Here is a 24,835-nt window from a genome sequence, read left to right on the forward strand (position 1 = left end):
GAGTCGATCTTTTTCTTTTCTTACCATAAAATTATAATAAATTTTAAGTTTGCTTTTTCTCTTAATTTGTAAAAAAAAAAAATACTTTTTCTTTATCAGTCATTTTAAATTTAAATTAACTATTATTATTTTAATTATATTTTAAAATAAATTAATAATAAATTTTTAAGAATAAATAAGAAAAAAAAGTGTATGAGAAAGTTAAATAATTTAAATATAAATAAAAATTAAATTTAGATAGTTTTATAATAAACACAAAATGTCAGGTTAATGTTACAAGTACTACGAAATTTAACATTATAAAAATGTTGCAAACGCAAATTTTAATATTATACTCTGTTGTGAAGTTTTTTTTTTTTTTTTTAATTTGACTCTCTAATCCATTGTCTTAATTTAGCAATTTATTGTTTGTTTGTTCTGTTTCATTATTTAAAAGAAGTATGTTACAAGGTAAATGATATTGACTCCATTAATTGAGTTATTAATAATTAATACTTTTAATATATAAGTATTATTAAATTAAATTATTTAAATAATTAATTATATATTTATTTTAAATTTTAATAATTTATAAATTTTAAAATGAATAAATAATATAATTATTTTAATAAATACATTATTATATAGATAAAATTGAAAATAAATTATTAAAAAAATTTAAAATTTAAGTAATAATTAAATTAAATATAAATAAATAATTAATATGATAAAAAATTTAAAATACTTTCATTCGAAAATAATCAGCAGCACTTTTATTTAAAAATTGTTTTCAAAATATTCTTATTTAAAAATTAAGACTCACAGTTTAAATATAAAGATTAAACATTTGAAATCTAACTGCGTGATTTTCATCAAATAAAAAATAAATTAAAATTTTTAAAATAAAGTTAAAAGATTAAAGTGACAAGTTTACGCAAAGAAAAATAATTATCATTTAATTTTCTCTTTTCAAATATTATTTCACTTTCATTAAACTGCGTGATTTTTATGAGCATGAATGCTACAATTTCCAAGCACATCAAATCCTGAAACTTGAAGAATAAAATTAAGAATAAAATGATCTTAATTCACAACTAGAGGTAAAATCATTATAACCTCAAACATTTTCTAATTGAAAAAAGATTCATGCTTATAACTTAAAATTGTAGTAATGTGTTTCACATATTGAATATGTTTATTCAAATATTTATTTAATAACTTTTTATTATAAAAATTATAGTTATTCATCTAATTAGAAAATTTATTAAAATAAATTTTAAAATGTTCATATTCTTTTTAAGAAAAATTCTAGTGAATGGAGAAACATGCTGTTACATTTCATATAATCATTAATAAATAGCGTATGTTAGGAAAAAAAAAAGGTTCAGTCCTTCAATTTTATTTTCTTTGCAAATAAACATCTTATACTATAAACTTATTTTAAAAATTAATATATAAAGTCTATTTGAAAAAAATTAAATGCATATTTATAAAAAAAATCATAATAAACTAAGATATATATTTTAAGCAAATATTAATCAATTCTCCTTAAACTCTAGTCAAAGAATTAAAATTTCTAAAATATTAATGTAACCATAACATAATTTAAAAAAGAACTGTTTGTCAAAGGTGTAAAAATTAAGGATTAATTATAAAAAAAATAAATTTGTATTTATTTATAAAATTGATAAAGTTTAGAGAGCAATTAAAGGAAAATTGAAGTTCAAAATGTCTAATTTCACTTATGTATTAGTTTATGTGATGATATCATTGTTTTAGGAGTTCAACTCAAGGCATCCAATCTCTCTCTCACTCACACATGTAACACAAGGAAGGTTACTATGGTCTCAAACAAAGTACATCAGTCATTTGTTGATAAAAAAATATTTAAAATTTAAAGTTTATTCTTTCATAATTTTATATGTGACTCACTCAAAATCCTAATAGCTAGTGCCATACAACATGTCACAATTACTTGATTTGAAATTTCCTATCTTGAAAACGAGGTTTGTCAATTCATCCATTGCCCCTTATACCTCCATCAGACGTTAGTCAAATGAACTTCGAGATACCTCAAAGGCACCTTAACATATTGGCAACATCTTAGAAAACTAGCCTCAACACCTTTGCAGCTTTCAGCATTCTTAGACTCAAATTGGATTCTAATTTTGATGATAGAAAAAGCACTTTGACATTTTTTCTTATTAGTAATATTGTAGATCCTAGTCTTTAAAGGAGCAATATACATGTACAAAAATACACTATCATACCCTTGATTCAGTCATTGTTGAACTACAGGTTCTACTATCAGATGTTGTGCCTAAAAGATCTATATTGGATAAGGCACTACTCAGTCCTACTTACAAAAAAAAAAGGAATTGAGTACCCCTTCAACTTAAATAGTTGAGTATCGTTTCAGTCAAATTAAAAGGTAATTAATCTAATTAAAAGATAATAATTATATCATTACCTATTGTAATTAAAAGGCTAAAATCAGAGTTAACTCATAAAGTCCATTAGCCCATAATAATGTCTATAAAAGGAAGATAAGAGGTATAGATAAATAGTTGACTTTTAAATATTAAATATTATTTATTGTCTAAATCGAGACCTAACTTCATCATCAAAGTGCATTTTGCAGGTACACCTCTCATGTTAGATAGAATCAACGATATAAGAAATGACGTCATCTTATCTCAAAAGGAACTTAAAAATTAGTGTTTCATTATCAGAAATAAAATCTTTATGACAATCAGAGTAGTGTGATTTTACTCACTCATAACCACATCCTTCACTCTTAGAATAAACATTTCAAGTTTAATCTTTATTTTGCTAGAAAAAAGGCTCAACAACACGTAATTTCTATTTATCTATTTAGCCACTTAGCAAGTTGCTCATATTCTCACATGGCAAGAATAATAGAAAGTTGAATCAGTTGCCAATGTATTATATTAATCAATAAATTGTTTGATCATTGGCAGATTTAATTTAGAATTCAAGCTCTATCAACGAACTCTCTTTACTTTTCTTCTTACATTCTATCTTTACTCAATTTGACATACCTTAATTAAAATCAAAGAATAATAGATTAATTATGTTTTAAATAACGTTTGATCTTTTACTTTTAGGAAAAGTAACCGCAGGTTCCATCAATGTACATAAACTAATGTCTTTGATATTGAAAAAAATGCATAAAAGGACACAATCTGCGACAAGTGAAGGAGAGGCAGCGAAGTTCACAAAGCCAATGTTCAAATCAATTATATATTCACGTTGTTTTCATTAATTTTTAAACATTTTAACATGATTTATAGTTTTCTTGTTTTTAGCAACTTTACTTTAGTGCAATTATCAGAAACAAACATTCGAATAAGGCTTTTCACAAACAAATAACAATGAAAGGACAAACTCTACCTTGCTATATCACCAAAATCCCGGTCGTAAGAAAGAAAATCAAACCAGGGTTCGATCGATTAATAATATTCACAAGAATCACATTTTCAAAGTTACTATCTTGTTTCGAATGGATATAGTAATTTAAGGGTTTGTAGTTAGTAAAATTATATTTAATGAAACAAAAGTAACTGTGTTTAAATTATAATAATTCATATAAATATTAGATGATATATGCGTATGAGTAATGAGTTTAACATAGACATTCAATCATTGACGTGTATTTTGTCTTAGTTGTGAAATGTGTTATTAGTTTGTATTTTAATTCTCCTATCTTGACGTTAATTGTTTTGTATTTTTAGTGTTATTTTAGAGGTGTAAGCACGATTAAGAGGGAGAATGCTGATTTGGTGGAGAAGAATCAATAAATCAAAAGTTTAATATTAATTAGTAAAACATACACGTCTTAAAATTAATTAAGCTAATACTAATATAATTGAGTTGCAAGATCGTTCCTAATGCTAATTAGATTTTGCTAAAAGGTGTCGCTGGTAAAGATTTATTGTCATTTAGTAAATAATTTGAATTACAGAAATAATAAAAGTAAATATTTTTTACATTCTCAAAATATTAGATATTTTATTTCCATTTATTAAATTTAATTTTAATTCCTTAAATAATATGATAAGGGGGAAAATTTTTATAATATTTTTTGTCCTTTTTATAAGTTGTTTTAAAAAAAATAATATTCTTCAATGATTTTTTCTTCTTGATTGAGAGCAATATGCTTAAACACAACCCTATCTCATTCACGAACCATTGATTCCATTTGAGTTCGACTTTCGCGGAGAATAAAGTATGATATGAAAAATGTGCAAATATTATTCAAAATATCTTACTATCCTATTGACATATAAATGCTACCTTTCAAATTTCAATGAAATGGACTATTCAGAAAAAGATGCATTATCAGTCTACCAATAACAAAATCATGTGTCGTAAAGAGTTTAACTATAATATATATATATATACTTGTAATTTTTTATTTAAAAAATAATAATTTTTTTAAAAATATTGTTTAATGTAATTTTATCTGACTTAAAAAAAATTATTTTCGTTAGCTTAAAAAATAAAATAATTTTTTTTTAAAATTTATATAGTTTTTACTAATAATTTATTTTAATACATATAAATATTTAAGTAATAATGCATCATTAACCACAAAAATTATAACCATATTGATTATATATATATAAAATAAAAGTTTATATATAATAAGTTTTGATTAAAACTTATAAAATCTAATACATAAAACATCAAAGAATAACATTAAATGTTATAATTATAACTTAAAATTATATAAGCTAAGAATGGGGGGCTTGATTTGATGTAAAAAAAAAGGCATTAAGGAAGGTGCAAGTGAGAAAATGGAGGGTCAAAATAGTCAAAAAAGTGAAGAGGGCAGTGTGGTGGGCCAGCCCAAAGTTATCATACATTAAAAGGTGACCCCACACGTGACTGGCCCACAGTTCCCGCGTGAAGACGCAAAGTCCCACTGTCCCAACCCAAACCCTCATTTCCAAAATCAAAGCTTCGTTTACATTTAAATAATTTCTTAACTTTCCACCGAAAAGAAAAGTTAAACGCCCCATAAAAACACTTATCATCAAAATCATAATTTTGTGCCGTTGCAATTCATTAACTCATGTTGCATCCAGCAAAGCAATCAAGTTCTTTTTCTATGTTTGTTTGACTCCAAAGGCTTCAATTAATTTATATATATTTACACATTTCCCAAATACCAACCAAGTACAATCCATGAGATATATGCCACTTACATAGAATATCCCCATAATTAAAATAATTTTTTCAACCTTGATAATTCCTTGCATGTAAAAGTAACGTGCCAAACAACAAAGGTTAAAATATAATATAACCATTTATCTATAGAAAATGGCATGTGAAAGAAGACTTGCATGCCATTGATGATGCTCAAGACTCAAGAGGAGTTCAATGCTACATCAACACTAGAGCACCATTAGTATTACCCTTTTCAAATAGAGGCTTTTCTACTTTCAAGTATCTCAAAGTTGAAGATTCTTTTGCCACATATATGTGTACGCAAGTGTGTAAACCTAGACTATTATGGTAACTTTTTGGACCCAAGAGGCGATTTTTTTTAGAATAAAAGACGAATCCTAATCATCAATTCTTCAATATGTTATTCCCTAAACAAAAAGTAAAGAACAAAAAATTCCAGTTGTAATATCAATATGCCAGAAAGGCCAAACTGAAGGGACAATTAACATATTCCAAATGCCTTTAATTTTTTTTCCCATTTTCGTTGGCAAGTTTCCTAGTCATTGCTTTGGGAAAACATAAACCTATATTTGATCCTTTGCTTTGACACTTATCATATCTTTTATCTTCAAACAGAACAAGCGGTGAATGAACAAAAGTTAGAAGATTACAACTTGTAAATTTGATTAGGACCTCAGATTCCATAGTTTTTTTTTCTCTCTTTGCCCCCTTTCTCTCCCCACATCTTTACATGCTCTCAACAACCTCAACCTCTACGCTACAAACACCTACTCATTCATATGACTATAGTTGCATTGCAAGGCTAAAATCATATAAACATGACATAGAAAAAGACAACAGCTGAAGCTTGAAAACATTGTGGCATCTTTTTCTACCTCAAGGCCTCAAATCCTTTTTCCTTCCTCACATGATTCCTCAACTCACCTGCACAACCATACAATTAGCCTCAACCACGAGATTATTGCACATAGACAAAAGAATCCTGTCTTCCAAGCCTTGGAAATGCACGCAAAGTTGAAAATGATAATAAAAAAAAGCCAAAAAATAACAAAACAGAAAGAAAAAGAGTAAATCAGTTCTTGTAATTGTAAATAACCATTGTGCAATACTTGACTTGACAAAAATCTCACTTTAATCTTTAATTTTTTAAAACTACTCATTTTGAATTTTTTTTTCTTCATTATATATATATATATATATATATATATATATATAAAGACTAAAATATAAATGCATTTTGTAAAATTAATAATTAAAATGAGATATTTATAAAGTTTAAAACTAAAATATATTTATTCAATAAAAAAAATATAATTAACCCCACCCCATGATCCTGCTCTGCATATCTGGCCTAAAAATGTTACTGTGATGCTGCAGTACCCTCAGAAGCTGACATATTATATAGAATAATGTACTTTTTTTTTCCTTCTAATTCAAAGGAAAGTTCCTCTCTATGGTTTTTGTCTGAGTCTTTTTTTTTTATTGTCAGTGTAGTACTTAGAATGAGAAGACATGAGAGAGATAAATACACAAGAACCAAATAAATATTGAAAGTGACTAAATTAATTACAGTAACTCAACAATTTTTCAGTTTGTGAAACAGGAGTCATGAATGTAGCTGTGAGAAAGAAAAGCTGTTTCTTTTGCACAAAATAACGGAAACCTCAATCAATACAAAGTGCCAAAACAAATTTCACTGTCCCTCACACTCCCAAAAATAGTATTTTTTTAAAAATAAAATAAAAAAGACTCCGGCAAGAGCAAACAGTAAATTGAAAAGATCAAACAATTCAATTGCATATATTGTGACCCAAGATTGTGCATATCTTGTTTTGGACTTTAGTTTCAAAAGGGTAGTGGCAGATCTCTGTTAAAATCTTGTTCAGGGTAGTTTCAAAATGATCCAATTGAGTGAATTTACCTTCTGGCTTGCAGTGAGGTGGATCTTCAAAGAGAGACAGAGAAAGCTGTTTGTGGGCAACTCCAATGTCAAATAGTATCAACCCTGAAGATGGATCATTTACTATAATGTCTTTAACAGGTAGCCACACAAACAACTCTTCTTGTTGGAGACCCTCCACTCCTATGAGGCTACCATAGGTGAGGTTAGCAGTGACAACTTGTTCAAACAGGACCCTGTTCTCGTACTTTGTCAAGCAAGGTGCATCTAGGAACACTTCCAAGTGTCCATTTTCTGAGAAAGTATAGGACTTTACCTCCTCTGGTAAGAGACCAGCTGGTAACCCTTTTGAACGGAGAAGATCATGGATGGAGGAGGAAGAGTGAGAAAGTTGTGGAGAGAGAAATAGGAGGAGAGAGAAGGACAAAAAGACTGTGGAGGGAGTGTTAAAGATTGCCATGGTTGCTTAGACCAAAAAGAGAAAAGAACATGAGGGGGTTTAAGGAGAGTTTCTTTTTGAGAAGAGAAGGATGGAAATTGGAAAATGTAAAGACTGTTTAAGAAAAGGTTGAGAATGCGTGTAGTGACTATGTTACCCTTGGTTGGTGACTTTGGTAATGTCTTTTGATGATTTTGAGGTTTAATTTGCAACCATTTTTTATGTTCCTTGTATATATATATATATATATATTAGTTACTCTACTTAAACTATCTCAACCACATCTTACGTTAATTTGTTCTTATGCTTATAAATGTAGTTGTTGGTCCTTTGCTTGAATGTATCTCGTAACTTATCTTGAAAGTTCCAAGCATTGTTAATTAGTACATACTAACATAATTACAAAGCTTGCTTGATCTTAATTATTGTCCCCTTACCCTTCCCCCAAAGTAAAAGCAATATACTTTCATATCAAATGTATACTGTCAAAACTTTCATTTTCAATACGTATATGGTTTTCAACATTTAATGATGATACTTTTACACAGCTCTGTTTTCGTTGTTACCTTATACATATTTTATTAGATAAATAGTTTTTCTTATTACTTTTCTTTTTTAATATAAAGGGGTGTGTAAAATGGAGTTTAAGTGTAAAAAATGAGATACAAGAATAATATTCTCATCCATGTTATAAGGAGAGAATATTTATTATTACTCATTTTTATTTTCACTCTATTTATTTTTTATTTAAACATTCATATTATTAATTTAATTTATTGATAGAAATTCATTTTATATACAAAATGTTTAAATAGTAGTGGCAGTAAACATTTTAAACCGACAATAAGTTCACTCTATAAATAGTATTTTTATCATTCATAATAATTTGTTGTCACCATCTTAGTTAACACATTCTTTTTTCAATATTTCTCTAAAATATTTTTATTAAATAATTAAATCGAATTAACAATGTAGTATCTCTTTTTTGGTACAATAGTAACCTTCTTTTTTATACAAGTATCAAATATTTTAAATTTTAACTAATGATCAGAATAATTCAAATTTAAATATACAAAGTTTCTCATAAAAGGTTCCAACATTAATAAAAATGATAATAAACATGAAACAAAAAATCGTACAAAAACAATTAAAGTACAATTTCAAATAAAAATTTAAAAAAGATATTTTTGAGGTGAATGTAGTAGATGACAACGAAATGCAGTTGCATGTTGTAGAAGGTATAGTGAGATACACACTAAATACCAAATAATAATAATTAATGTGGCCCAATGAGCTGACGTGGCACTCTTATTAGTTTAGTGGAGTTGAATGATGAAAATGGATGGACATTGACATGAAGATATTATCAATGAGCACAGGCAAAGTGGGTGCATTAAGAAAGCATAATCAAGACTAACATACAAAGCAAGACATAATCATGGTTAGATCACAAAAGGGTGAATTGGTCATTTCAGAAATGGAGAACAAACAATAGTATATGACTGTGTGGAGAGTAACGGTCAGAGGAGGTCAGAAAACTAGCATCTTGTCAATTCTGTTATTCATTGGTGGGTGAAACGGTCATTTCTGGCTTTCATGCTTCTGGTAATGATTCAGTGTGCAATGTGCATACTGCAACCTATTCATGTACCCTTAGATTCATTTATGCCTAAGCCTATCACCTCATCGTTTCGCGTTAAAGGGGCCCTAATTAGGAAAGTTCACTTTCGGTTAATTTTCAATTTTTATTTTATTAAGATATTATAAAAGGACAACTACTTTTCAAATTTAGTTGGTTTAAAATATTATCATTTTTTAGAAAATTAAATATGTCAAATATTAAAATTATAATAGTCTTTATTAATATAGTTTTATCTAATAAAATGAAACTATTAATATAAATTCTGAAGGACTGTACTTTATATATATATTTTCGAATTTGTAGGAGTATATTTATATTTTTATTAGTTAATTTAATTTAAAAAATAATAATATAATAAAAATTGTTTAATTTTTTAATATTATCTTTTATTGAGTATAATTTTTTTAAGTTGTAACTAAAATATAAAGTATAAATTCTTGTATAATTAAATTTTTTTGATAATATATTATAATTTTATAATTTATACATTGATTTTTTCATTACTTTTAGTAAATTTGTTATTTTTATGATTAGAGATTTACTTGAAAATTTTATTATTTTCAAATTATTTTATATTATCTAATTTTTTTCTTTCTCAACTTACAAGTATGAAACTATTAAAATAAATTTATTTCAACTTATATTGTAAATTGTATAAATAAAAATAATAAAATTATTATTATTTTATTAATTATTTATATTGTTGACTTCAAAATTTTATTTGCTATAAAATTGTCTCTAAAATAAGTATTTATTTTTATTTAAAAAATATATAAAGTGCTTGTAATATTTAAAAATTATAAAAATAATTTTAAATTATTATAATTATTTTTTTAAAATATCATACAAAAATAAATATATATTTCAATTTTTTTATTTATATAATAAATTATATAATTAGACTTTCAAATAAATTAAACTTTTACTTATTTACTTACAATATCAAATTGTAATCCTCTAAATATAAATCTAACTCTATTTTAATTGTTGAAGCAAAATTTATTTCATTAGAAAAATGATTATTGGATGAAAATATGAGGGTCGCTTACATGTTCCACACTGTGACATGGTTTAGCACATTTTCAAGCCAACGTCATGAAGGTGACATTTGGCCCACGTGTGAGTTGTGCAGGTGCCACATGCCTGTACTATCTTTTCTGGTATTATAAATTTAAATATTTAAAATTTTATACATTTTTAATTATAAATCTTAATACAGATTACAATGAATCTTAAAATCAAGACACATTCTTTTTCTCATCATAAATTGTGTTTTATTATATTTTTCTCATGTAATAACACAATTAATAGTTTTAAATGTATTAAATTTTTATATTTTTATTTTAAGATGAGTACTATAAATTGATTTAACTCTTCATTGCCACTATTGCCTTAGTCAGCTAATATCTTTCAATGTTTTTATAGCTTAACAGCTTCTCCACCAATGCAATCCAACACCCTCTCCTACTATTTTACGGCATAGTACTCCGTTTAATGCTTTGTAAGTAAAAAGAAAACCTCGATATTTATAACAAAATAATAAAAATTATAATAAATTAAAATTAAAGATAAAGTTAATCAAGCATAAAAACTTGAACAGTTCTTAATCAAGCATTAACCTTTTAAAATATGTAATCTTAGTGGAAATCAAATAAAAGGAAAATCTTTATGCGATGATATTTCTTTAAAGGATTTATAATTTATCAAACACAAATTATTTGAAAATGGCAAGCATTGGATGAGTTTCTTGGCTGAAATTTGATTTAGAATAAATTGTATAACTGCAAACATTTTAATGAAATATTTATTACATGAAACTTCATATCATAAATTTAACCATGAGAATTTTTAAAATAAATAAAAAAATTATAAGAATTGCATAAAACACACACGTTATTAATCAACGATCCACAACCACACACCAAAACTAGTGTCTTTTTTTTTGGTCAACTCCATCTTACCAAAACTGGTTAGAAACTGTTATATCCACGAACTTTCAGCATTATTGGGCTGGCAACTACTTTCACTTTCTTTTGTTCTTTTCTACGACTTTGGGCTCAGGTCCAATGATCAGATGGTAACAGTATAAGAATTAACTTTGGTACGCGCAAATTAATTATTCATTGTAGTAGCTGAATTCAGAGGAAGGTTCATATGCTTTGTTTCACCACTTTTTATTAATCAACATTATTGGTTATATTTTTACTTATTTGATGATTTTTTTTTCTTTTCATATCTCACCTTAGGCCAGAATGGGACTAAAATACTTTTTATAGGTTTTGAATTATTTTTATTTCTTAATTTTTGAGAGTAAATTAATTCTGATCTGCTTTTAATATGGTATCAAAGATGCCTACTTCACAAGTCATAGGTTTAATTTTGGTTGCAAGAAGTTTGTGTCAAGGTTTAAAATGCAATAATCCTTTTTTATTGAGTTAGCTTCTCAAGAGCAAGTTAAATTTAGTATGTTTCTGATCAATATTCTCAATTAACTACTTGATTCTAAGTATCATGAGAAAAAGTAAAAGCATTCAGCTTTGATAAAACTTACTAGAATAAACTCTTTAATTTATGTTAAAAAATTTTATGATCAAAATTTATAAGATAAACTCTCATTAAAAACATTTTAATTAAGTTTTGTTCTTAATTGTAGTAAAATCCAAATATAATTAGAGGAATGTTAACAACATATTATTTAATACACTTTTCATTGATGGTTAATATTTATTAAAAATTAAAAGAATATGAAAGAAGAATAATAATTTAAAAGTGAAAAAGAGTGAGACTTGTATACTTTTTTTTATAAATTTTAGAAAATTATGTTATAAAGAGTATATTGTTTAGTGTATTTAATCTGTTTAATCTGCTGTGATTATTCCAAACTATCAAATACCAATTTCCCATGCCGTGTGAGTGGTGAACACATTGAAAGGTACACAGATGGGGGCAATGGCTCTCTCTTCAATATGACTAACAGAGAATATGATGGCTTAGTTTGTGAGCGGTGTGATTCATGTGAAATTTCTTGTATGACCCCACACCAGTAATCTTTGTTGATGTTCCAATTTTCTCTCTTCAAGCCTTTCAGAAGCTATGTATGAATGTTCGTGTTCCACTTCAACCATTCAAGAACTATATATGTAAGTCCAACTGTGGGAAAGAAAGCTGCAAGATATTTGATTGTGTGATTACGCGTGGTGACAATGTGCTTGACTTTGAATTCTAATTAAATCATTTCACGGAAATGAGTTAGACCAAATCAAACCTTATCTCATAAAATATTTAAATGAAATAAATTCTAAAATTACTTAAGATAAAGTTAATCCTCATTAAATCTTTTAAAGTATATACAAAATATGCAACGGTTTAGACATTAGTTGCATTCATTATATAATCATGATATTTTTACATATAATGGATCGAAATATTACTTGCAATTTTAACAAAATTTAACCCCAGACATGTAAACAATATCCTTCACCAGAAACAATTTTATTCGAGCTCAAAACATTCACAACATGACAATTAAATTTTTTCACAGATAAGACTGAACCCCGGAACATCATTTAAGGAATCAAACACTTAAAACTTGAATTAACTACCCGTCGGTTAGTACTAGAAATTGAAATGAAACAACAAAAATATGTCAAACTTGTTATTACGTGTAAATTTTGTGGACCACTTTCTTAATTGGTCCACTCTATAACCACACAAACTTTCAATGTTATTCAGACAGTGACTGTGAACCACAATATTCAAGTCTGCGGTCCTTTTAGCAACACGGATTATAAAGAAACAAAACCCCTAAACAACGAAATTTAGTGTCATTGAAAGTTCTACTGGAACTCTTATGAATTTCAGCATTTATATAATCAAGTTAACATTTAGTATTCAAAGGTCCAACCACACATTAGTGACTCTTCATCGCTCAGCAATGCAATTGTCCACCCTTTTGAGTTTTGTGCACCAGCTGATTCCATTATGGCTCATGCATGGTTTCAAATTGTTGTAAATTTTATTGTCCTAGCTTCTATATTATATTAATATATAGTAGTTCAAGCTTTCCTTCTTTTTATTTTAATCTCTAACTCTCAAGCTTTGTACTCAATGAAGTTTACTCTTTTTTTAATGAGAATCATAGTTTATATACTATTTATCCCTTCCATAATAGTTTCCACACCAGCATACACATCTTCTATTTCTCAATCTCAGTCCCTCAGATATGGAAACACCATAGTTTCCAAACAAGAAACCTTTGAACTTGCCTTTTTTGATCTAGGAAATCCAAACAAAATCTACCTCGGTATTCGGTATAAGAGTATTCAAACTCAAAACGTTGTTTGGGTTGCAAATGGTGGCAACCCAATCAATGACACCACAGCCATCTTGACACTAAACTGCTCTGGCAGTTTGGTCCTCACACACAACAAAATGGTTGTTTGGTTCACGAATTCTCCACAAAAATTGCATAATCCAATAGCGGAGCTATTAGATTCTGGCAATCTTGTGATCAGAGAGAAAAACGAAACAGACTTAGAGAAATTTCTGTGGCAAAGTTTTGACTACCCTTCTAATACAATGTTGGCAGGGATGAAAATTGGATGGGACCTTAAAAGGAAAATAAATAGGAGTCTCGTTGCTTGGAAGAGTGACAATGATCCAACACCAGGAGACTTATATTGGGGTATTATGTTGCATAGTTATCCTGAGATTTATATGATGAGGGGCACAGAGAAATACCATAGACTTGGACCATGGAATGGCATGAGGTTCAGTGGTATGCCAGAAATGAGGCCTAATCCTGTTTTTAATTACACATTTGTCTCCAATAAGGATGAGGTTTATTACATGTGGACACTTCAGACTCATTTAATAACAAAGGCGGTGCTTAATCAAACAAGTCTTGACCGTCCTCGCTATGTGTGGTCAGAGGCTGAAAAACAATGGAACTTTTATTCCACTATGCCAGGAGGAGAATACTGTGACAAGTATGGCGCTTGTGGGGTCAATACATATTGCAGTACTACTGCATCACCGATGTGTGAGTGTTTAAAAGGGTTCAAGGCTAAGTCTCCTCAAAAATGGAACTCAATGGATTGGAAAGACGGCTGTGTCCTCAAACATTCGTTGAATTGCAAAAATGATGGGTTTGTACTATTGCAAGGGTTGAAAGTGCCAGATACTAAATACACATTTGTGGATGAGGCTATTGATCTAGAGCAATGTGCAACCAAGTGCTTGAATGATTGTTCTTGCAAGGCATACACAAATTCTAATATAAGTGGAGCAGGTAGTGGCTGTGTCATGTGGTTCCGCGATCTAATTGACATCAAACAATATCCAGATCCAAACAATGGGCAACCCTTATATATAAAGTTGCCTGCTTCAGAATTAGGTATATACATTATTAAATTTTTGCTATTAATGCTTTTATAATTTCTTTTCACCAGCATTTCAATCTTGTATTTGATAATTTAAGCTAAGTATTTCAATATGGAATTTAACTGTTGTTGTTTTGTTGGATCAAATTCAACCATGAAGATTCTGCAAGGCACAAAAGGAACTCTAAAATAATACTTGTTACCTCAGTGGCTGCAGCCTTGGGAATGCTTTTGCTTGGTATTTATTTTGTCTACAGAAGGAACATAGCTGGTAAAATTGTTCTTCTCTTCTCTCACATTTCACTGAAAAAATGGGTCAATAGTTCTCTATATTGTTTTAAATGGAAATTCTGTTTTTGGTCAATTCCCTTGAGAATTACAGTTATTCAAATAATTGGTTTTTAGAGTATTTAAAGCTATATATCCTTTGAACTTTTGGTTAGGTGGCATATTAACATGGTTCTGTTGTGTGTCTCGTTTCATAGCGGTAGAGTTTAATGACTTGTAAGAGAGAAAAAAAAGGTTGACATAACACTATTATTATGTTTTCTTTTTCCTTTAGGTTCAGATATACTTATCTATTTTTATTGGTTTCAATTCTCTTCCCTACTTTTGATAATTAATATTGCTAAAGGTCTTTTACCATTTTCCAGAAAAGTCAGAGGCAGAAAATAACTATGAAAATTATGTGGATGATCTGGATCTCCCATTGCTTGATTTGTCAATAATTATTGCTGCCACTGATAACTTCTCAAAGGAGAAAAAGATTGGGGAAGGCGGTTTTGGACCTGTCTATTGGGTAATCCAATATTGAGTTATATATTATTTGCACACATTTTTTTATAATTTTTTCTGTATGTTTCTTCATCACATCACTTATCTCACATTTTTTCTTTTCTCTTCTTATTTCTCTCAGTTGTAAAAGAATGTATACAAAAATAGAATTTCTTTTCAATATTTGGGTACTATTACATTACTAACAACTAAAGAAGTGTTAGTTTTCTAAAAAAGGCATCTATCATATGAATTTGATTATGCAGGGAAAATTAACAAGTGGACTAGAAATTGCTGTGAAGAGGCTTTCAAAGAGCTCAGGACAAGGAATGTCTGAGTTTGTAAATGAAGTCAAATTAATTGCAAAACTTCAACATCGAAATCTTGTGAAGCTTTTAGGCTGTTGCATTCACAAACAAGAAAGAATGTTAGTTTATGAATATATGACTAACGGCAGCCTAGACTATTTCATTTTTGGTATGGAATATAAAAACATCTTATATTATGATTCTGTACATTTTTAAAACTACAGTGATAGCTAGCTTAGAGTATTTAATGCTGAATAATATATTTTCTATGAATAACACAGATCCTACCAAAGGAAAATTTCTAGATTGGCCAAAGCGTTTCAACATAATTTGTGGAATTGCTCGGGGGCTTATGTATCTTCATCAAGATTCTCGATTGAGAATTGTCCATAGAGATCTCAAAACAAGTAATATTTTATTAGATGATACTTTGAATCCTAAAATATCAGATTTTGGAATGGCTAGAACTTTCAGAGGAGAGGATATTGAAGGAAATACAAGTAGAATTGTTGGAACATTGTGAGTGTCTATCCATCCAACACCATATATATATATATATATATATATATATATATATATATATATATATATATATATATATATATAATACAATACAATACAGACATATAACACGTGAATATTTTTCCTCTTAATGATTTGTTGCAGTGGATACATGGCACCGGAGTATGCAATTGATGGGCAATTTTCTACAAAATCTGATGTCTTCAGCTTTGGTATTTTACTATTGGAGATTATAAGTGGGAAGAAAAATAGAGGAAATCATCGTAGAAATCAATCTCGTAACCTTGTTAGTCGTGTAAGCACTTAGCTAATTTTTAATTTAACCATGATACAATTGACATGCATGTTACTATAACATATACTTTTGGTAATAACTTTTTTCTTCTATTGTGATTTAGGCATGGAGATTTTGGAAAACAGGCATGACTTTACAAATTATTGACCCAAACATAGAGGATTCATGTTTTGCATATGAAGTGTTGCGTTGTGTCCATGTTGGACTCTTATGTGTGCAAAAATTCCCAGAAGATCGACCTACAATGACCTCAGTGGTTCTAATGTTAGGGAGTGAGATGGAATTAGATGATCCTAAAGAGCCAGGTTTTTTTACGAAAAATGAATTTACTGAAGGAAATTCAAGTTCAAGTGGGAAAGTTGAAATGACAATAACTTCATTAAGTGCTCGGTGAGAATCAATGAGATAATTGTTGCACATATTGCTCTAATGAAGTGTAACTAGATATACATTTGTGTAAGTATATAGATGCTCTAATTTTTATTTCCATGAGAGTTCGTTTAGATATATTAAAAGGTGGAAAAAAACCATGAATATAATTATCTCTTTCACTTGAAGCTTTATTGTACAATTTGAATTTATTTTAATGGCATTTGAAATATGCATTATTTATATTCATATTTGGGATATATCAGTTTGAAGCCATAAACAAGATTTTGAAAATACATAAGTCAATTTGGAGAATATTAGGTCGAAGCACTTAAGTGCCCTTAATCTTTTGTGAAATCAAAGTTAGACATTCTTGTATTATTTTATTTTAATTTTTTTTTTAAAAGAGAAATTTTTTGTTCTTGTTCCGTGAAAAACAATGCTGAGTTTAAACACTCATACATAGTAAATTTTATTAAAAAGAATATTTATCACATTTTTATAACTTTAATGTGATAAATTTATTTTTTTAATAAAAAAATATTATTATTCGATGTTTAAACTCAATTTTAAAAACTATAAAGTTAAAAAAACACATTTTATTATAAGCTCTATTTGTTATATAGTTATTATGAGAGGTAAGATTTTATAGAGTCTTTAAAATTCAAGGTGATATGACACACTATTATTACTTGATAATTTTTACATATAATTTTTTCTAATTATTTATCCTCTAAATTTTTGATGTTTTATATTCAATTTTTCTTAATTCTTTCTTTTCATTCTTCTCTTTGTTTTTATTTTTTTTATAGTCTTAATTTATTTTTTAAACTGAAAATACTGTCTTAACAAAGCACTAATGAATTATTAAATCACTTAAAAATATATTTGTTTTTTACATTGTTTGTAACGTAGTTAATATTAGATAGAATTAAAGTAATTTTAATTTTGAATAACTTCTTTTGACAGTAACAAACGATATAAGTATTATTTATTAAAAATAAATTTAGAATTACTTGATTACAAAACTTACACTAAATGGTTTCACAGTTCAAAAAGTAAAAAAAAAATTGATAATTTACATTATCATAAATTATTTAATTTTATTAAAAAAATCAAACTTAAATTTCTCATTGAAAAAATGTTAGAATATATGACATAGCTAAAAATATCTTATCATATATTATTAGATTATTTTTTTTTATGATTAGTTTCATATTCTCCTTATCTCCTAAGATTGGTTATCACATTTTCATATTTTCTTTTATTTGTTTCATTGTTTAGTTATGATTATAATTAGTATATATAAGTTTTACCCTTTAAGCTTCAAGAGCATTGATCCCATCACGTCTCAATATATTTCAATTGATATTAATTTTCTTTAATCTCTCTTCCTCTTTCTATAATTAAAAGACGATAATTTCAATACAATATTAGAGTGATATTATCTAATCAACCTTCTCCTAATCTCTTAAAATTTTGAGTTCCATGTTAATTATTTTCATGATTCTTCCTTTAAATGAATTGTTAATTTCTCCTGTCGTGTCAATCTTCCAACAATTATCTTGTTGTTGCTCCTTCTCATGAGTTCGACCAACTTCTAGTCATGTTCTTCATTTCAACATCCTTCCTCTTCCTCTCTCTATAAGTAAAACACCATAAGTTTTAAAAAATGGGGTTAATATGCCTAATATTATTAATTAAGATTATGGTTAGAATATTTCTTACGCTAGCTTTTAAGAGAGAGAGAGTTAGGCCAAATTTATTTTTAATATAGCATCAGTCTATTAGTTTTAATATTAGCTCACTTACATGTGCTTTACAAACTTCATGTACTATATATTCAATCTTAAATGGAAGTAGAACAATCAAGATGTTCAATATTAACTAAAATGTAATTAAAATATTTTTTATAAGACTTAAATCATTTTTTTTCCGTTAAACTAACTTTTGACGGTGACTCAAATCTGACCCACATGTCTGTTGAACTAACTTTTTCTCTACGTGTGATGGAGGAAAAACCTTCAAAATCAAACTAATTTTTTCACTCATTTTTTTTTCTAAAGAAAAGTGTTTTATAGTACGACAATGTTTCGTATGAATGTGTTATATAAAGGATGTGTCAAAGAAAGAAAAATAGGATATGGACGAAAATTATGTCACTGTATTCTTATTTAGCTTTTGTGATAAAAAATTCACAGTATCTATCCATTTCCTTTTTTTAGAAGGAAATTTATAGGGATTACAAGCTTCTCGTTTAGTTATTAGGTAATTCATTATTTATTCAAATGATAGTTGACTACGGATATAACGCTAAACAACAAGCTTCTAACTTAGATTTTAATTGAATTTGCAACGAGTTCAAGTACTTGGCTATTATTACAAAGGGTAAGGATGGGACCACCATTGAAAGAAGGTTAAATACCTCATAATGAGAACAAAGGAAAAAGGTTACAAAAAGTAAGCAACTCATATGCATAGTATTTGGAAAGTTGTATTATCATAGCTGCATGGCATAGGTGTCAAGAGAATTGATTAAGATGAAGGGATATTCTTTGATCAAAGAATCACGCGGCTTTGTATAAGTGGACCATTTCAAAATGAATTAGTATATAGTTAGATTAGTCATTCAGTATATAGTTAGATTAGTCTTCGAATGATAGTGTAACATCAGTCATATACTCATTAGTACTTAAGTGATAAAAAATATGTTTGAAGTCCTTGAATGTGAATTTCTTTAATAAAATTAGTTCCTATGTCATGAATTTTGTGGAGTAATTTGACTCGCTGAATACTCATCAGTGGTCACTTTGAAAACTAAATGTATATCTATGAATCGTGAAGATGTAATTTTCATCACTGGACTAATATGATCGGCATTATATTTTTTAAGGATTAATTAATTTGACTGTTTACCCTTTTTTAAATAATTCACCAGTATAATTAGTCAAGTTCCAATAAATTTTTAAGATTACAATTTAGTCCTTTTATATCCACTCTGACCATTAAAAGGATCATAATACGACTCCATGTTTGGTTTGTTCTAACTTGATCTGCCATTGACACAAAGAAGCAACACATGATCTTGGAAGATTGCTGATGATCCAACCCCAGAAGACTTATCTTGGGGTATTATGTTGGATCCTTATCCTGAGATCTATATGCTGAAGGGAATAAAGAAATACCATAGAGACTTGGTCCATGGAATGGCATGCGTTTCAATGCTACTGCATTACCAATGTGTGAATGTTTTGCTGAGAAAGAGTTCTTTAACTTCCATGATGTACTGGAGCTGATTTAGATACATAATGGGCACAACAGGGTGCGCAAAACAGAGTAGTGTTGTCAAAAGTTACTGAACCGCAGGCAAAGTTTGGACCATAACTCATGTTAACGATTTAGTAAAGACTTTGACTTTTAATCATGTACTCAAAAGTTGGTGTGTTCACCAACCTATCCAGTTCAAAAGTAATGTCTTTGTATTCGTATACTATTATCATACATGCAGGTTAGCTACTACTTGGCGTGGACAAATGAAATATGTACAAAAAAAAAAAATCACATGCTGGGCTAAACGCGTACGTAGGTGCCTAAGTTTGACTTAGTCAAACTGCATTGTGCGTTTATGAAATATGATACACTTTGCTGAATCCATATCATCAGCATCCAAATAGCACAGTAGCACTAAACCCATAGTTCAATGGACAGTGTTTATTTTATGATTTTTGTTGCATGTATACTCGTTCCCTCTCTCAATATTTCCTCAGCAATTAGTTCTCTGAGTGTGTCACAATCTATCAGTGACGGCAATACCTTAGTGTCCAATAGTGGAGCTTTTGAGTTTGGTTTCTTCAGCCCAGGTAGTTCTAAAAAACGTTACCTGGGGATTTGGTTTCACAACATTGCTGTTATAGACGCTGTTTGGGTTGCAAACGCAGCAAACCCAGTTAATGATACCTCAGGCAACTTAACACTCAACAACACAGGCAATCTTGTGCTGAGCCAAAATGGTTCTGTTGTTTGGTATACAATTTCAACCTCTCAAAAATATGCACAGAATCCAGTGCTAGAGCTTTTGGACAGTGGCAATCTTGTGATAAGAAATGAAGGAGAACTAAACCAAGAAAACTTTTTGTGGCAAAGCTTTGATTATCCATCTAATACACTCTTGCCGGGGATGAAGTTGGGATGGGACCTTCGAACTGGTTTGGAACGGAAGATAACGGCATGGAAGAGTGAAGATGATCCCTCACCAGGAGATCTTTCTTGGGGTCTAGTTCTCCATAGATATCCAGAGTTTTATGTGATGAACCGAACAGAAAAGTACTGTCGCGTTGGACCGTGGAATGGTGTTCATTTCAGTGGCTTAGCACTTCAGGAATCAAATCCATTCTATGAGTTAAACTATGTTTCTAAAAACGATCCTATGTATGCGTCTAACAAGGCTGAGATGTTCTACTCTTATGCTGTCAAGAATATTTCTGTCGTTACCAGAGTCAAAATAGTTAAAGACAGTTTTCAAACTCAATTGTGGTTGGAGAGTCTATCAAAATGGAATCTTTATCAGAGCACCCCTATTGATCAGTGTGATATGTATGGAGTCTGTGGAGCATATGGGAATTGCAATATTGAAGAGTCACCACCTTGCCAGTGTTTGAAAGGGTTCAGTCCAAAGTCACCAAGAGAGTGGAATGTAATGAAATGGAGTCAAGGATGCATCCGTGATAAACCGTTAAGCTGCAAAGACAATGGCACGGATGAGTTTGTCAAATATCTAGGCTTGAAAGTTCCTGATACTACACAAACTTGGCTGGATGAGAATATTGATTTAGAGGAATGCAGAGTGAAGTGCTTGAATAATTGTTCTTGTATGGCCTATACTAGTTCAGACATAAGAGGAGGAGGTAGTGGTTGTGTCATGTGGTTTGATGATCTCATTGACATCAAACAGTTTCAAACTGGTGGGCAAGATTTATATATTCGAATGTCTGCTTCGGAGTTAGGTAAAGATTTTATTGATATTTCTTAATAATTCCATCATTCTTCTCAGTTTCAAATATGAAGCCTTTTTGTTTGATCAATGCCTGACCATGAAGAGCCTCTGCCTCAACACAGGGCGCAACAACAGAGGGAGAAAAATAATTGCTACCATAATTGGTGCAACATGCGGGGTACTTTTATTTTGCATTTACGTCATATACAGAGTCAGAAGGAACATTGCTGGTAAATTGTGCTTCACTCGTGTTTTTGTCAGTTTTTACTAAATTGTGGCAGTTCTTTTTTTTAATATATATTTGTTTAAATTGAAAGAAGTTAGAAATTCTTATAATTCTCAATACACTCTTGACGAAATCATGGCTTAATGGAGAATTTCAGGCAAAGTGGCAGTTTAATAACACAAAAATCTCATGGTTTTAATGATCTAGAGTTGGAACTTGTTACAGATTTAAGAAATTCCAACCACAGTCTCTATTTTATTTCCTTCTTTCAATCAAATATTGTTGCATATTTATCTACTTCAACCAGTTTCAATCCCCTCCTTATGTTTCATAATAATTTTGGATGTCTTTTTCGTTTCTTCCATTTTACAGATAAGTCAAACACAAAAGATGACATTGAAAGACATCTAGAAGATTTGGATCTGCCATTGTTTGATCTGCTAACACTCACTGTGGCCACTAACAATTTCTCGTTGAATAATAAGATTGGACAAGGCGGTTTTGGACCTGTATATAAGGTAATTCCATATTTAAGCACTTAAGACAACTGGGGAAGTATAAATGTTATGAAAAGCATCTACTCAACTGAATGCAATTATGCAGGGAAAATTACCAAATGGACAAGAAATAGCTGTTAAGAGACTTTCAAGTAGCTCTGGACAAGGAATGGTCGAGTTCGCAACAGAAGTAAAACTGATTGCAAAACTTCAGCACCGAAATCTTGTGAAGCTTCTTGGTTGTTGCATTCAAGGACGAGAAAAATTACTAGTATATGAATACATGGTTAATGGCAGCCTAGACTCCCTCATATTTGGTATGTAATACGAAGAATGCTTAAATTTTGGCACAAACGTTTTTTTTTTTCTTTTACTATAGTAATTCTTAGTGGCTTATTAAGTTTGAATATACATGGATGAAAGTATGATAATGTATTTGCTATGTAAAAAGCAGATAAAGTGAATGGTAAATTGTTGGATTGGCCGCAGCGTTTTCACATAATATTTGGAGTTGCTAGGGGACTTTTGTATCTTCATCAAGATTCTCGACTAAGGATTATTCATAGGGATCTCAAAGCCAGTAATGTTTTACTCGATGAGAAGTTAAATGCAAAAATATCAGATTTTGGAATGGCTAGAGCTTTTGGAGGAGACCAGATTGAAGGAAATACAAATAGAGTAGTTGGGACATAGTGAGTGTCTGTCTAACTGTATACATCACCATATTCATTTAGTTTTTACATGTCATGTGATTATTCTTTCTCTAATTGTTTCTTGTAGTGGATACATGGCTCCAGAGTATGCCGTTGATGGGCTGTTTTCAATCAAATCTGACGTTTTCAGCTTTGGTATTTTATTGTTGGAGATTATATGTGGGAACAAAAATAGAGCCCTTTGTCATGGAAACCAGACCCTTAATCTTGTTGGTTATGTAAGCACTCAGATTGCTATTGATTTACTTATGCCAAAATTGAAAGGCGATTAATGTTTTTCTTCTTTTATGATTAAGGCATGGACACTATGGAAAGAGGGTAACACTTTACAATTGATAGACCTGAGCATAAAGAACTCCTATGTTGTCTCAGAAGTACTGCGCTGCATCCATGTTAGTCTCTTATGCGTTCAACAATACCCAGATGATAGGCCTACCATGACCTCTGTAGTTCAGATGTTAGGGAGTGAGATGGAATTGTTTGAGCCTAAAGAGCCTGGTTTCTTTCCAAGGAGAATTTCTGATGAAGGAAATTTAAGCTCCAATCAAAATGAAATGTCTTCAAATGATGAATTAACTATTACATCTTTAAATGGCCGGTGAAAATTATTGAGTCACCTGCACATGTTGCACCGACTCATAAAGGGCAATTATTCAAATCCGATGATAGGATTTAATGCAAGCCTTACAGGGAACTCCAAAAGCTCTGAATAGTTGCTTGAGAATGATTCAATGGATCAATTTTTGGTGATGTTTCAAATAACTCCATTTCATTATTTTGTCATGACTTGTTTGTAAATGAATCTGGCAAATTCATTAGAGGAATATGTTCAATGAATATAGTTTATTCTTGAATATTCCTCCTCCTTTTACAAATTAATCCCAGAGCTCTTGACAGGTATGAACTTCTCACAATTCAGTTTCCAGCTCAAAATCTGTACAATGGCAATTTTGTAGTTTTACTGAAAAATGGTGGTGTTTTGATGGGATGGTTTGTTTTGCCAGCTCTTATAAGCATAGGCACTGTTCTAATTTTCTTAATGTTACAATTAGTACTTGGAGTTCATTGTGTACCTCTACATATTGTTTTGGGAAAAGGGATACAGATAATAAATATTGGTTGTATATATTTGTCATTAGGTAACTATCATTTTAATTTAATGTAACTATTGTCAAATATCTATTTTTAATTTTAGTATAGGAATTTTAATTTATCCTCTACATGAGTTGTATAGAGCTTTATGAAATTTATTTAACTTAAATGAATAAAAACAAACAAGTCTTACCCTGGACTGTTAGAATTAATCGTGCTACCGTAGAGTATAGAATCTAGCCACTCTTTTGGATTTCGTACTTTTAAGGGACCTTAACTAAGGCTTCGTGCGTGTACAAGGAAGAAATGACCAATAGAAGCTTGATAAGTGACAAACTTTACACTTTATTGAATGTAAACGATGAGAAAAATAAATAATTTTATATAACTATAAGAGTTTTATTATATAAATTTTGTAATTTTTAATTAGTTATTATAATTTAGATTAAGTTAGATTTATAAAGTAATTTTTAATTTTATTGTTTTTAGAC

General features: G+C 29.3%; 2 protein-coding genes across 2 annotated transcripts; one reads left to right on the forward strand and one right to left on the reverse strand.

The window, feature by feature from the left end:
* Positions 1 to 5,899: 5,899 nt before the first annotated feature.
* LOC113865434 lies at positions 5,900 to 7,634 on the reverse strand. The gene is made up of 2 exons (XM_027499966.1): positions 7,115 to 7,634; positions 5,900 to 6,117 (listed from the first exon to the last, which is right to left on the reverse strand). The coding sequence occupies exons 1-2, from the start codon at positions 7,551 to 7,553 to the stop codon at positions 6,065 to 6,067; spliced, it is 492 nt and encodes a 163-aa protein (XP_027355767.1). The 5' UTR covers positions 7,554 to 7,634; the 3' UTR covers positions 5,900 to 6,064.
* A 3,854-nt stretch (positions 7,635 to 11,488) lies between these two features.
* Positions 11,489 to 23,854, forward strand: LOC113865071 (receptor-like serine/threonine-protein kinase SD1-8). The gene is given in 14 exon segments (XM_027499427.1): positions 11,489 to 14,569; positions 14,716 to 14,826; positions 15,209 to 15,354; positions 15,596 to 15,806; positions 15,919 to 16,156; positions 16,304 to 16,454; positions 16,558 to 16,844; positions 20,520 to 21,872; positions 21,952 to 22,046; positions 22,415 to 22,560; positions 22,646 to 22,856; positions 22,994 to 23,231; positions 23,320 to 23,470; positions 23,549 to 23,854. Coding segments are annotated over 14 exon segments (4,932 nt in total). The 5' UTR covers positions 11,489 to 13,281.
* Positions 23,855 to 24,835: the final 981 nt, after the last annotated feature.

Source organism: Abrus precatorius, unplaced genomic scaffold (assembly GCF_003935025.1).
Source record: "Abrus precatorius isolate BTA unplaced genomic scaffold, Abrus_2018 Scaffold4, whole genome shotgun sequence".
In the NCBI taxonomy this organism is placed as follows: Eukaryota; Viridiplantae; Streptophyta; class Magnoliopsida; order Fabales; family Fabaceae; genus Abrus; species Abrus precatorius.

What these genes read in the sequence shown, in the direction of transcription:
- LOC113865434 (XM_027499966.1), bottom strand. Translation starts at nt 7,553, where the DNA reads ATGGCAATCTTTAACACTCCCTCCACAGTCTTTTTGTCCTTCTCTCTC. An exon ending in ACCTCACTGCAAGCCAGAAG is followed by an intron (nt 6,118 to 7,114) that starts GTAAATTCACTC and finishes ATGGTTGTGCAG; the next exon opens with GTGAGTTGAGGAATCATGTG.